Source organism: Pteropus vampyrus, unplaced genomic scaffold (assembly GCF_000151845.1).
Source record: "Pteropus vampyrus isolate Shadow unplaced genomic scaffold, Pvam_2.0 Scaffold10, whole genome shotgun sequence".
Taxonomy (NCBI): Eukaryota; Metazoa; Chordata; class Mammalia; order Chiroptera; family Pteropodidae; genus Pteropus; species Pteropus vampyrus.
In genome coordinates this window covers 6,448,556-6,462,877 of record NW_011888791.1, presented here as the reverse complement: position 1 = coordinate 6,462,877, position 14,322 = coordinate 6,448,556, and the positions used below count along the sequence as shown (strand labels likewise).

The window sequence follows — 14,322 nt, the reverse complement described above, 5'->3', positions numbered from 1 at the left end:
CAATCTGTGAGGTCAACCAAGGGTTGCCTCGCCTAAAAAATAAATAAATAAATAAATTTAGAAAAGGCAACACTAAAGGAGTTCTTGTGGTGATTGAATTGTGTGTCTTAACTGTGGTGATGGTGAATATGTGTACATATAGATGTAATAAAAATGCTTAGAACTAAGTACACACACAATTACAAGATGTTATCACGGAAGAAACTGAGTAAAGTGTACATGGGATGCCTCTATAGTCTTCCTTACAACTGCATGTAAATATAAAATTACCTCAAAATAATAGCTTAAAAAAATGAGCAGCATTTCTGTCTGGAATATAAACACATATGTAAATCTCAATGATAACTTTTGAAGAATGCCAAACTTGTGCTCATTCACTAAAACTGGTCTAGTTTTTCTAACTTATTTTTATATCTTAAAATTTAAAAAAAAATTATAAATATTTGCCTAAAATATTTATATCCTAAAATTCAAAAAATAATCTACATTTTAAAGTAACGTCAGAGAGCTTACTTCATTTGGGGGCTAATACATTTTATGTCGGATCATTAAGAAAATTAAATAGTGTAGAAAATTCTTGTCTATTTTCAAGATAAAACAAGAAAAAGGAAATTAGAGTTAGCCATGAGAAAAAATTTTTAAAAACTTATTTTGAAAGATGTTATTTTATTAAGCCAATAGTAAAAATAAACAAATAAATAAATAAATAAAAATATTTTTCTCCTTGCCAAATACTTGATACACGTTGTCTCATTTAGTAATCATGACATCATAAGGTGGGTGTTATTATTACCATCTATTTTTACATGTGAGCAAAGACGTATGTGATACTTTTTAAATGCCAGTAATGTTCTAAATGTTTTACATATGTTAGCTCATTAAGTAGATACTCCCTTTTACAGAGAAGGGAGCTGACGGAGATTACATAATGAAGAATCCTAATAGTCAGACACTAGAGCTCACCGCAGTATCTCCAGGAGCACTAGAGCATAGAGATTTTAAACCATCCATTCAAGGTCACACAGCTACTCGTGGTAGAAATCAGGATTTGGACTTACATTCTTCCCACTACACAAATCTTTATCAAATTGTGGTTGTTTGATCACAAATATCAGAATCATTTAGGGGCTTGGTTTAAAAACCTATGTCTTCCTAGCTCTATTGAATCAAAACCTCATGTGCCAAGACTCTGAGTTTCATATTTTCAACAACCATTCTAGGAGATTTTGATGCGCATTAAAGTCAGAGTCCAACTGCATTATATTCCCAAAGCAAGTTTCCTATGAGGTACAAATGAAATATATAGTATAATTATAAATGATGTTATATTCCATTAATCTTAAGATTTTTTTTTCACAATTTAACGTCTCTGAAATAGGACTCCTTGTTGTAACTGATGGTATCTTGCAATCAAAATAAAAATATATACATAAAATAATGTTGTTTTACATTTGATATAGTATGGAAGTTCACTGGGTAATAACATACAAAAGACATTGCTTATTAAACACTGTTCTTTTCAGTTCTAGTCACACTGTAAAAAGGTGCCCGTGTATGTGCTGTGAGAGACAGGGTGATGGAAAGAGGACTGGAAGTCATCTATCACACCTAGACTCACTTACCTCATGCATAAATCACTAATCATTAAGGGTCAGAACAGATGAAATGATGTGTGTGAAAACAATTTAAAAACAATAAATCATTATATAAATGGAATGTGTTCATATGCATGGGCTTGAAGTAAGCTTATAAGGGAAAGTGAAAATAATTTGAAAATGCTCATTTCCAAATTTGGCACACATGCATTATAATAGACATTAAGATCCTCAACTTTACCCTGCTTCTTTCTCAAGAATAGCAAGCATATCAATAAAAAGTTAGTGCTCATTAGTGCTTGCTATGCTCTAGGAAATTAAATGTTTTACATAGTTTATGTCATTTGAGCCTCCCGACAATTCTATGAAATATCCTATTATTGTTATTAACATCCCTATTTTACAGGAAAGGAAACTGCATTGTTAGGGACATTCAATAAGTTGACTAAAAGTATATGAGAAAGTGGTGGAGAAAGAGTGTGAACAGAGGCAGTCTGAGATAGGAACCTGCTTGGTACATCTGTAAAGAAAATTTAGACTAACCTACACATGTGAATCTACATAACCAGGAGAAAGTGGACAGCCAGGTTGCAACCATAGTCACTGCAAAGGAAAAAAGAGAAAGCAAGAGGAGTGTGCGGTAAAATATTTGTGTGTGTATGTGTATATGTGTGTGTGTGTGTGTAGCTTGATCTAAATATTTTATTTTCATATTTTAGATTATGCATCTCTACAAAATGCATTCGGTTATGTAATTTTCCTTTTCTTCCTTTTTATTAATGTGAACACTCCATTTTGTTTAGTTTCATTTTTAAATGCATTATCCACATCTATTCCTATGGTCTCCTGTGACCTAGTTGTTTATGTTTCTGTCGTAGAAGTTCTATCATTTTGTTCTCTGAACCTTTCCATGTATCTGACAGCCTGACATTCCTCTTATTCTATGTTTTATGTACTAGATATGTAATATGCACTTGCCCTCTGGAAAATTGTGAAATGAATGCAGTCTTTGAAATACTATACCTCCTCTTTTCTCATGCTTCTCCTTCCTTTTCTTTCTAGTGTAGGTCCAGTGTTTTCTCAGTCAATTTTGCTAGATATTTAAAGACTATGATTTGATAAAATATTAACTCCAAATATTATAGACTAATATGTTTCCCTTATGGGAGTATTTATAGTTTGAAAGATTAAATAGAGAAAGCAACACTAAGCATGAAAGAATGGACTGCTGAGTGAGGAATTGCAAGCCTTAGTGAGGGATGTTGATTTATAATGGATACCTTCCATACCCTCAGAAACTTTAACATAGGAAGTCCTTTTGACTGTATGCAAAATCCCAGTCTTGTTCATAATATTGTCAAAAACTAAATCAATGCAAAAGTAAAGATGTATGTTTATTTTATTAAAAAATTATAGTTGGCTGTACTACTTATTTTTTTATTTACTTAACAATTAATTATTATGTGATTGCTACATATCAACACTGTGAAAACTTTTATTTTGGGCTCACTGGCCTGTTTGTATTAATTGCAGAAATTAAAACATATAATTCAAAGCAAAAACAAAATAAAATAGCACAAATTAATAGTCCTCTCTGATCAAAAGTTTCCCATTTTGAAAATTAATTTATTTCTTATTATCTTGTTCTGTGTGTAAGAATCTAGTTTTTGCTACCTAAAATATTACCTACTAAATAAAAATCTTATTTTTATAATTTTTTATAAATCAAATTATTATACAACTTTAAACATATTTGCATTTTTAAATATACTTCATTTCAAATTTAATGGATCATAGGATTCCAAGAAATATATACTACAATAAACTCTAAAAAGGACCTAAGTCTTTGAATTTAGCTAGATCTCATATGATCTGTCTAATGTAAAATTAAGCATAATAGTCTATATAGCATTATTCTCATATATAATAATGGTATCTAACACAAACCATGCAGAATTAGTCTCATTTTCCTTCGTTTAATCATATAATGATTATTTGCAAAAACATTAACATCATTTGCCCTTTTATTAAGAAATATAATCGTTTTCTGTTAAACTCAGAAGTGCCAGAAAATTGTTGCAAATGCTTAAACTGATGTTTCAGTAGCGTTGACTCATTTTTCTCAGTGTACAGAAGTTATCTTCTGTCCGTAATATTTCATTGATTTTATAACTGAAAGTGACATTGCTGCTCAATGCCTGGCTTCATTAAATAAGTCTGTTCTAAATATAGCTTTAAATCATATATTAATTCAGTAATCATTAATTCAATAATCTCTATAGAATCTAGCTAAATTGGAAGTTCTTACACTTGTAAAAAGTCATAGTCCTTGCCATGGAGAAGGTTACAATATCAACTGGGAAGCGGAAATGCAGATAACTAAATAATACTTTGAAGGAATATGAGTGCTATAAGAAATCAAATATGGTAAAATCCTTAATTTGACTAAACAGCTTATGGAGAATAAACAGTACTTTAACATGTAGTTGGGGGTAGTTGCATTGATTTTTAAACATAGTTAATAGGTTTGTTAATGTTAATTGTATTTGCATTTCCAAAATTTCACTGATATATTTACAGATATAATACCAAAGACAAAGAGAAAACTAAGCTAAATATGCCGTAGGAAAACAACAATAACTGAGTTAATTTTTAGAATTCTATTTATGCTTTAGTTCACTCAAATCATTGTCAAGCAGTATTGTTTCTCTCAGAAGACCCACATTTAGCTGACAGTGCCCCCATGAAATATGTGATTAAAATTATCAGCCTCAATAACATTAGAGTTGTTAATCTATAGTCAGTTATTTCACTTATTATACAGAAGACCAGCATTACTAAATTGAGCCGTAATTCTTAAATCACAGTTCATTCAGGAAGATTTTAGTGCTTACTTGTTTAACACAATGTTATAAATGATCCCTCACAAAGGATGTAAAAACCAACACATATCTTTAATGGGCTAATTGTGCTTCACTGCAGTGTTGAGTCTATAAAAGCTTTTTAACAGTGAGAGAAATCATGCATTTTCATCTTAATTTGCAAATATAATTGCCATTTAAATATCTTTCTGTTTCTAACTTAAGTGCTCTATTGACAGCAGAAATTTCCCCAAAACACTAATAGAGTATTTAACATAATTTTATTTATTGAAAGAAAATCCAAGGGAAAATAACATACAGCTATCTGAAACTATTTAGCAGAAGGAAAATATCAAAAGGAAAAAGTAAGTTAAATCTAAACTTTGCGATCTAAAATGTAACTAATATTCAATATAAATTTAACACAATGTATATTTGATTAAACTTATACATTTAAATATACTGATGAGATTCAAGAAATAAAAGTGATACCCTGGAAATCCAGGACAACAATTAAGAGCCATAGGAAAACAAATGAAACTAACAAGCTAATCCCTATTTCATAGAATTTTTCATCATTTTATTGAAAAATAAGAATACATTTTAGCTCAACTCATGGAAAATTAGTACAATTGAAATTAAATTCAATCAGTTGTAAATATTCCCTTGAGAAAATGATTTCAATTTCTACTCAGAGTTTAACCTCTGCCCTACTCAAAATTTTGAATTCCATTTTCTTACTTTTAATATACTCGATGTGGATTCAGGGTAGTGCAATTACCACTCATAACTTATTAAGCTTTATATTAATAATGTCAATAAAGTAGTCCATATACAAATACATGGAATATTTATCTCTCCCTAACTTTCACTTCTGTTTCTAAGCAGACATGAACATATGATGGATTGATTCTGAATTGACATATTTCACATTAAAATTTCCAGTCTTTAAGTCTTACTTTTTCTATGTAATAACATACATATTTATTTATAAATATTATGGATACTCAGCAAAGAAGTTTTTATATTAGATTTGAAAAAGATGTGATCATTCAGTGGTAGCTTTTCTTCTAAGCTAAAGTAGAAAATGCCAGAGACATTGCTTTTTAAAAATAAGCACTAAGAAAACTAATTAAACTAGTTAGCTACAAAGGGAACATTGTAGGAAGGGCAATAGCTTGGGATTGAACCCTATGAATTTATTGTTTTCACAGAAAATGTAATAACTCCTCATTGACATCAACTACCCAGTTGCAAGAAGAGTATACCTTCTGCTTTGTTGAGACACAGACGAAGCAATTAGTAAGAAGTAGTCATCAACCAAGAAGAGAATGAATAGGGAGTAAAATTTTTCCAGTTTAAATGTCTGTTGAGAGGCCCTGATCATTGAAAGGCACATTTAAAAAAAAAGTATTTCGATAAAGAACATGCATTCAAAATAATCCATTGAAATCACTCTGTCAAAATCAGATTAATTGTCTCCATCTTTCAAATCGATAACCAAAAAATAAAAAATAAAAAACAGATAATGAAAAATACCACAGCCAGTTTCATACAGTCTTAAGCATAGAACTAAATTAATTAATTGTTCTTCAAATAACATATTTTGACAGATAAGTTTATTATAAAGTCTGTAAAATAAAAATGCATGTTTGATAAAAAGTTAGTACAATTGTCATTCATACTGTGTCATATTTTAAAATATAAAAGTAAAGAATGGGATTATTTTTACTATTTGTAACATATTATAACTGACTATCTGGTTTGTAATTCTGATTATTATAATTATCATACTTTATTGCCATGCCAAAGCTAATTCTGTGACATATGTGAAATGAAGTACCATTAATTCAGCCTATTGCATGACTTGTGGTGTACCATGCATCTTTCAAGTCTCTTAAAGAAAATTTAATAGCAGGCCAAACTTCTAACCTACTAAGTACCATGAGCCACAAGAAACTGAAAAAATCATTTTAAACCAGGGATACATAGCTTATTGTGATTCATAACGGAACTAAAAAATAGGTAGCAGAAAAAAAGGGGAAAAAAAGCAGGGCTAGATATGTATATCATGTATGCAAAAGAAACTCAGATTTTTAAAAAGCAAGAAATAAAAATTGTTTTTTTTAAATAATGCAGTCAATGAGTATAATATAAACCCTACAAATATGATGGGGCAATTATTACTATTAAAAAGTAATAAAATTAGGCATGATTTGGCACTTATAGAAACTTTATTGAATTTCAATATGTAAGGTGCCATCAGTTTTGGGATGCACTATTATTTTATAACATCAGTACACAGAAATGCTGTCGTTTATCATTAAAATATGCCCGATTGCAGAGATATTAAAATGTAGAGAAACAAGCATCTTTGAACTGATGACACAAAGTAATGCTCCTAACTAATCAGGGATCAATTACTGGCAGTAGGAGATTACGTAGTATAATCTTTTTCCCAGAAAATTAAAATCTCCATTGCCTGATGCCTTCCTATAAAAGAACAACAACAAAAATTAACATCAATTACACTTAAAATGTATTATAAAAAAAGAAAAAGGGAAATATGTTGGTGAGTTCAACTCATAATAAACACAAAAAAAATTAGGAAAAGGAAGGCAGTGGGTAAACAGGTAAGTGCTTTAAAGTTGTCATTATCATCAATATTAAAGAAGAAACTACTTAACGCAATTTACACTTCACTTATCCCAACATTTTTAAATTTCTTGCATTTTTATCCATTGACTTTCGATTAAAGCAACTAAACATTTGATCTGGAGTGAAAAACATTGATTCTAATTCTAAGTTTTTTGGTTTGCATAAATGATCCCGAACCCACTTGAGATATATATTTTAATTTATTACCGTATCAATAAATTTGATTGCTTTGCAGTTTTGATTGCCCTGTGTTTTTGGCACTCCTCAGCAATTTCTCAAAAATTTAATAAAAAAATTTTTGAAGTACCAGCCAATTTTCAAGAACCTCTGAAACATTGTGTATTCTTAGTGTGTGAAAGGTTACAGAGACTTAATATCTTATTAATGTTAAATGGTAGGATTGAAACCTTAACTTACAGCAATTTCTTTATGTAGGGTTACTTAGGCCAAAAGGAGACTTGACTGTTCTCCTGGAAAGGACATATGTTATCCAAATATTCTGAATATACGTTTTTTAGCGTTTTTTTTTTTTTGCAAATCCTCATTCAAATCAATTAAAGATCATGAAAAGAAGGTGGTAATGAGTTAATCCTCTCTTTATATCTAAAATCTTTTTATTGATATTACCAGCAATGAGTGTGCAGAAAAACAATTTAAAAAGATGATATACTAGTATGAGATAGGAGAAAAAAGTGGTTAGTTGCCACATACAATGAAAGTGAAGTGGAGGAAAATTTAGTAAGTATTAAGTTAAGTGCTCCAAATATTGTTTACTTTAATCTCTTTGGTTTGATAAAATGGATGACTATAATTAAAAACAAATTTTTTTCAATATGCCTGATTTGTTCAAATAAGTCATGAAATTTATTTTTCTATTCTGTTTAATTTAAAGGACTTGGTTTAGCTCAAGTCTATCACTATCTAGATATTCAGACTGGTCCCCTCTTTAACTATGAAAATACACATTAAATTCCAAGTTCATATTTGTTTCATGTTTTACTTTCAAAGATTTGACATATTTTTTACATGTATTACAAATATGGGAGAGTGCATCAGGGAATTCCAATTAAAATTTCTTCCTGCAGACATTAAGGTATATGAAGCACTGAAGATTTATCCCATGGTAACATAATTGATAAATTGTATAACTAGTCTCATTTTTGTGATAAATGAACATTGCTCAACAAACACACATACCGCTTTTCATACCTTACCTGGAAAGAGGCTTTATTGAACATAACTGTAAAATTATCTTTTAGGTTGAATTACCGAATTTGCACAAACATTTCTACAGAATTTTTTTTTAAAAATCAAACTGTATCATTTTTCCACTACATTTTGTTGTGCTTTTTATATTAATATTTGTAAATGTTATAATTTAATACTTATATCCCAATTACTTGCATAATCAGTTTTTTTTTTTAATCCTGGGGGGTTGAAAGAAAATATAATAATATTCTTCTTTAGACAAAAGTCCTTTTAAATGAAGTTAAAAGCTGAGATAATTTAAGGAAAAAAAAAATCTTCAAATTTTCATAACCAACAGGTTTAAGTGAAATTTACAATGCATTGGAAAACTGGCTGGTTAAAGTTATGATTTGTCCTCAGGTAGCTCAAAATCATTTTTACAGGTTTTTGTTTTTTTGTAAAAGTGTTTTTTAATATTTGAAAATAATAAAATAATATTTCACAATTTGCACAGAGTCTGACTAAAGGGCAGAGGCATATTACCCTCAGTGTTTAGAATAAAGCCAGATTTTCGGGCCCAGTTCCGCTGTAGAGTTTGTATGCACTGCAATCACAAATATTTTCTTTTTCCCTCTAAAGCTAGGGCCAATTTCATTTCAAATGGAGGTTAGAGTAAAAAAAAAAAAAAATCACTCTCGTGTTTTACCACCTTCTGCGCTAAGTATTATCTTAACCTTTTGCTCTGGTTGACCCATTTAATAACCTGGAAGAAAAAAAAAAGTGTTGCTCCCATGTCTGGTCTCAGTGGAAGTTATTTTCTAATGGACAATAAGCCGAAAGGCCATGGCTGTCCAGGAGGTCAAACGACAAATATCTCGTCTGCATGGGCTTACGCAGCAGCTTCGGTCCTTTCTTCTTCAGAAGCAGCTTTGTTGTCTTGCCTGTAATTTGCACATTTAGACTCTGTAGTTTGTTTATAAAATAGTTTTACACAAACCACTCTTAACAGTGCAAGCTTCTGAGTTGAAAATTATTCAGGCTTGTTTCATTGAAGGCACTTGGTTTCCATGGCAATTTATAAAAGATGGTGGTTTGGTTTCTTCATTGGAACAGATGACTTAGTTTGAGTGTTCAAGTGGCCGCGAGCAAACTCTGATAAGCCTGTGTATTATGTAAGCCCAGGTTTACCATCCTGGATAGTAGTGCATGCAAAAAGAGACAGCATACAGTCATCTAGCTTAGCCATGGGAGGAAAACGAATAAAAATAATAAAGGCTGGATAGGGATAAGGTGGAAGGAACATGAATGTTTTAAATAATTCTGAGTTCAGGTTCTTTTCAAGGAAGGGTAGCAACCAAAGGTAAAAGGGCCTACATTTATTTAATTCTCTACGTAAAACCTTCTCGAAAGGAAAATAAATGCCAGTTCTTCACGTACCCTGTTTACAGTGAGGTTTTTGTTGGCAGGCCATTAGATTTCCATGGTAACAAGCAAACTATTCATTTGAAACAAAACCAGCCATGACTTTGTGCTTTGACAAGAATTTCTATAGCTCTTTTTTTTTTTTTTTTCCAGAGTTCAACCAGATGACCAGATAATGCTGTAATCTTTTTAGCCACAAAAGCACCTGAAGGTCTCTTCTCTACTCAGGTCAAGATTATCTTTTATATATAGTTTGGAATAAGTTATACTTCCATGATGTCTTTTTATCCCCAGTGCTTAAAAAAATTTGTTTTTATTATTTTATTTTTGAGTCAGTAGTCAGTGGAGGAATCTTTGGTAGTTTGTTTTTTCAATGTCCATTTACAAAGACTCTTCATGCCAGTGCCTGGTATTTCTTTTATAGCCTCTGCCAGGATAAGGTCACCTCCGAGGACTTAGGATAGAGATGAGGACGATAACTGGAAAAAGCCATATATGTACTAAAATTCCAACAGCACCATCAACGGAATCTAAAGACAAGAAAAATAAATGCCAAGACAACAACAACAAAAAGGGAGAATAAATATTCCATGTAACTACTAATACGACTTTTGTGAACTCATAAAACAATTTTGTATATGGTAAACATTTTTGGAATTTTTAAATTTTATTTCATCAGATTCATTTTCAAGACAAGTGAAAGGACTATAACTTGAATATATGGTTAGGCATTTGATAAAATAAACATATTTGCAAACATAAGTTGATATAAAATGCTATAAAAACTTGTTCAGAATATATTTGTGTAGATTTGTGGCTTAGCTCAACCTCAGAGTTCTGCTAGCCACATGAAAGAATGCATACATAGAAAATTCTCAAAAATCCTAAAGGTCAGCTTTTTTTTTAAGCTTCCAGAAATGCTTAAGCTTAAAGATTGAAAGAAAAATTACTCTTGATGAAAACTAGGAAGAGATTGTTATGGGCAGAGAAATTACTGTAAATAGTAGGTTATATATGTTTAGATCAGTCCAATATCTATAAATTAAGTAAATAATTATTTAGTGTAATTTTTAGAAGCACTTTGAAGTCCATTCTAACTAAAATATCTCTTCTCCCAATCTGATTTGTACTTAGAAATTAACATTAATTTAATATTCCTCAAACACTACTCATCAAAATGAACTTATATGATAGTTAGATACGAATGTAACAGAATACTTTCTCATACCAGAGAATATTTTTGTTTAATTAGGATAATTTGTTTTCCCTGATTTATAGAGGCTAAACAAAAATTACTTCAATACATATAGATATATCTCATTTAAATAAACCACACATATTTCTGGATTTAGTAGTTTAAGAAAACTGATTATGAAAATATTCTATATTATTCTAAAGTGTAATAATAAAGTCACTATGGGTTTTCCTAGTTATTTTATAGACATAGTCATGGCTACTTTTACCACTCCACTTTCTCCTTTTGGGAGTAAATTATGTTCTCTTGCTTTCTTCATTTGGAAAGTTTAATTCAACTAACTGAATTTAATTTATAATATTTTTCAGTGATTAAATTATCAAAATATAAATTTTCTATATAAGATGCTGACTATCTTCAGATGATATAATGTTACTGTCATTGATTCATATTGTGAAATTCAATAGAAATCCCATTCCCCTCTGAGGAGGAAGCATGCTTTTTTTGTGCATTTGACAAATGTACCTCATTTGAGTACAGCTACTGGTTTTCTAAGGCAAAATTAGCCAGACACAGGGAGAAATTTTTATAAATATGTTACTTGAAATGCCAAGTGTAATGACAAGAAGGTAAGACTATGAGCAAAATGGCTCATTGTTATGCACAATCTTAGTTTTTGTCTTTTTACAATGTTTAAAAATGGAGTCAGTTCAGTTCATTTGAGGACTCACTGGGTAACTGTACAAATTCAACTTTCAACATCTAGATTGATATAATTTCTCACTAAATATACTCAGTGAAAACTCTGATTTGCTCTAGACATACAGAATGGATTTCTATGCTTATTTTGTATGTGTTAAATAATTTATGAGTTATTTTTATAAATTTAGTTTGATTGTTACCTCTTTATATGATCACAAAATTAAAAATTCCAGATAGTCCTATGAAAATCCTTAAATTGGAGGAATTTTTAATAGGAATGATTTTAAATTTTTCAACTTTAAGTGGATAATATAAAGTTAAGAATTTTAAGAAACATCTCAATACATAATTCTGATTCTTTTTACATTATGTATTTTTATTTATACCTCTTTTATTAAAAAATAGATTTGTGGTAAAAAATAAAATTTGAATATATCATTAAACTATAATATTCTAACCAGAGTAAAAAAAGTGAAACCAATAATAAACATTTGATTGTGGTGCAGGTAAAAGAGATTAATTATACCAGAAAAAAAAATATACCATAATATATATTATATATAATATATGTATATTATATATATATAAGTATATATATATATGTATATATATATATGTATATATATACATATATATATACATATATATATATACATATATATATATATAAATGCTGTTCACAAGATTGAACTTGTTCAAAAGGTTAACAGAAGCTAGATCTAGGAAATATCTTCATAAACATGGGGAATAGTAATAGGTATGTCTCTATAAATGTGTACTGAGTATATAGATTAGCCAAATATTTTAATAAAGGCTTTAAAAAAACTCTGAAATTAATAATATAAATTAAAAATATTTTGAAATCTTAATTAAAAATCAAAGTGTACTTTCTTTACATAGTTTTAAATCAAAATTACTTTTATTTTATCTTAAGCCAAATAAGCATATGGTTAAATTTAATACTTTGATTTTAAAATATCTTCAAAATTTTAGGGCCTCATGTATAAGAAATTCTAAATAAACAAACTAAAAATAAAGCTGTTTTAATTAGAATATATTAGTTAAATAGTAATTACATTACTTTAACATCTCATTGAACCAATCCAAGAAGAGACACTTACTCTTAGTCGTCAAGTCTTGTTTTGCACATTCTCCTTCTGCAATTGATACATCATCAATAGCAATGTCACCTTCTATGCCAGGACCTCGAATACCTTCAAAAATGAGCTACAAATATGAATGAAACAAACCTAAATGTAGAGCTTTAATTTGCAGAACAATTTCTATTGAGAAATTGAGTAGTGAAACCTAAAGTTTTCAACAATCCAGGCATCTTTTATTCTTGACAGTCTTCAAAATTGTTCTTAAAAAATCTATCTTAACAAAACTAATAATGGAATCTTTCTTGCAGAGTATTAGTTTTTCACAGCAAAAGCTTTGTGTTGATTTTAAAACAAAACCATGCTTAGTTGAATAATATAATAAAACAACTACTACAAATCATATTAATTTTCATTTTCAGGAGTGAGGAAAATTTTGTTTCAGAGGTATTTCTGTGAAATAGATTCCCTTTAAATTTCTCTAGGCATATGTCATAACATTGGTTTTCTAGAAATATTTTAAGGAATGCACCAGTTCTGAGTTCTTCAGTATTATGTTTATTGAAGCTCACAGCAAAAGTTTACCATCACTTTGAAATTTTTCGATCATTTGTAAATACAGTATTCATACTCCCAGATGTTATGATTCACCTCTATAATTTCTCTTTTGACATTCTATTTTTAAACACTTGAAGATATTTATAGATCTACTTATGGTGAGTGTTTAGTAGCCAACCTCTGAACTTTCAGTACAATGGTTGGCACTGAGGCTTAATATATGAGTGTTGAAATAATAGATGAATTAAATCATCTCCCTTGATTGCTGAATTCTGGATACAATGACTATATCAGGACAATTTGCAAATTATTATAATAATAATTATAGTTATTATTATTTTATTCTTACAGAAATGACTCAGAATTTTCTCTGTAACTCTCCAATTATTCTTTGCTTCCAGCAAAATCTTTTAATCCTTTTTATACTAAAAGACAATTTATGCATTTTGTGATTATATTCCCAGAAAAAAATATCTACATGTCAAAATGAAATATCTTGCTTGGTCTTTCAAAAGAAAAATTAGCTTAATTAAGATCTATTTCAACATTGAGCTGATATGTGCATTTTTTATATAATTTCTAGCCTTATTTTATTGAAACAATTTGGAGTGAAAGTTTATTTGTATCAATACCAAAATTTTTGTTTTTACTTTTTGTTCGTCTTTGATAACATCTTAATACAGCTTCTTAAAGGCATACTTGTGATTTTCAGAGAATTTAAGCATCCTTTAAGAAGCAATCTTTGATCCATTGATCTCTGATATGCTATCATAATTTTATCAGTTGAACTCTCTAATTAATAAGCAGAAGAATTAGTTATCAACTTTCACAGAGTTCCTGCTCCTCCCACTTAAATATAATCCATAAGAGTAAAAATAATTTTCATGATTTGAAGGAGAAAAACACTTGAGAAGTTTTTATTACTATATTTAGTTTCTGTAGAGAAGGTTTCCTGCTTACTTTGTTGAGATAAGTATGTTAATAATGTCCAAAGCCATTTCTTTGAAAAGCATCCAAAATGTCTTGTATCACTGAAATCATAA

General features: G+C 29.5%; 1 protein-coding gene across 1 annotated transcript in view; it reads right to left on the bottom strand.

The window, feature by feature from the left end:
* Window positions 1-8,320: 8,320 nt before the first annotated feature.
* The window catches only part of MDGA2 (MAM domain containing glycosylphosphatidylinositol anchor 2), an 815,380-nt gene continuing 809,378 nt past the window's right edge, over window positions 8,321-14,322 (bottom strand). The window contains exons 16-17 of the mRNA XM_023521599.1: window positions 12,743-12,848; window positions 8,321-10,254 (exon numbers count right to left, since the gene is read on the bottom strand). Of these exons, the coding sequence (XP_023377367.1) occupies window positions 10,166-10,254; window positions 12,743-12,848 (195 nt within the window). The 3' untranslated portion in view covers window positions 8,321-10,165. The remainder of the gene's footprint in view (window positions 10,255-12,742; window positions 12,849-14,322) is intronic.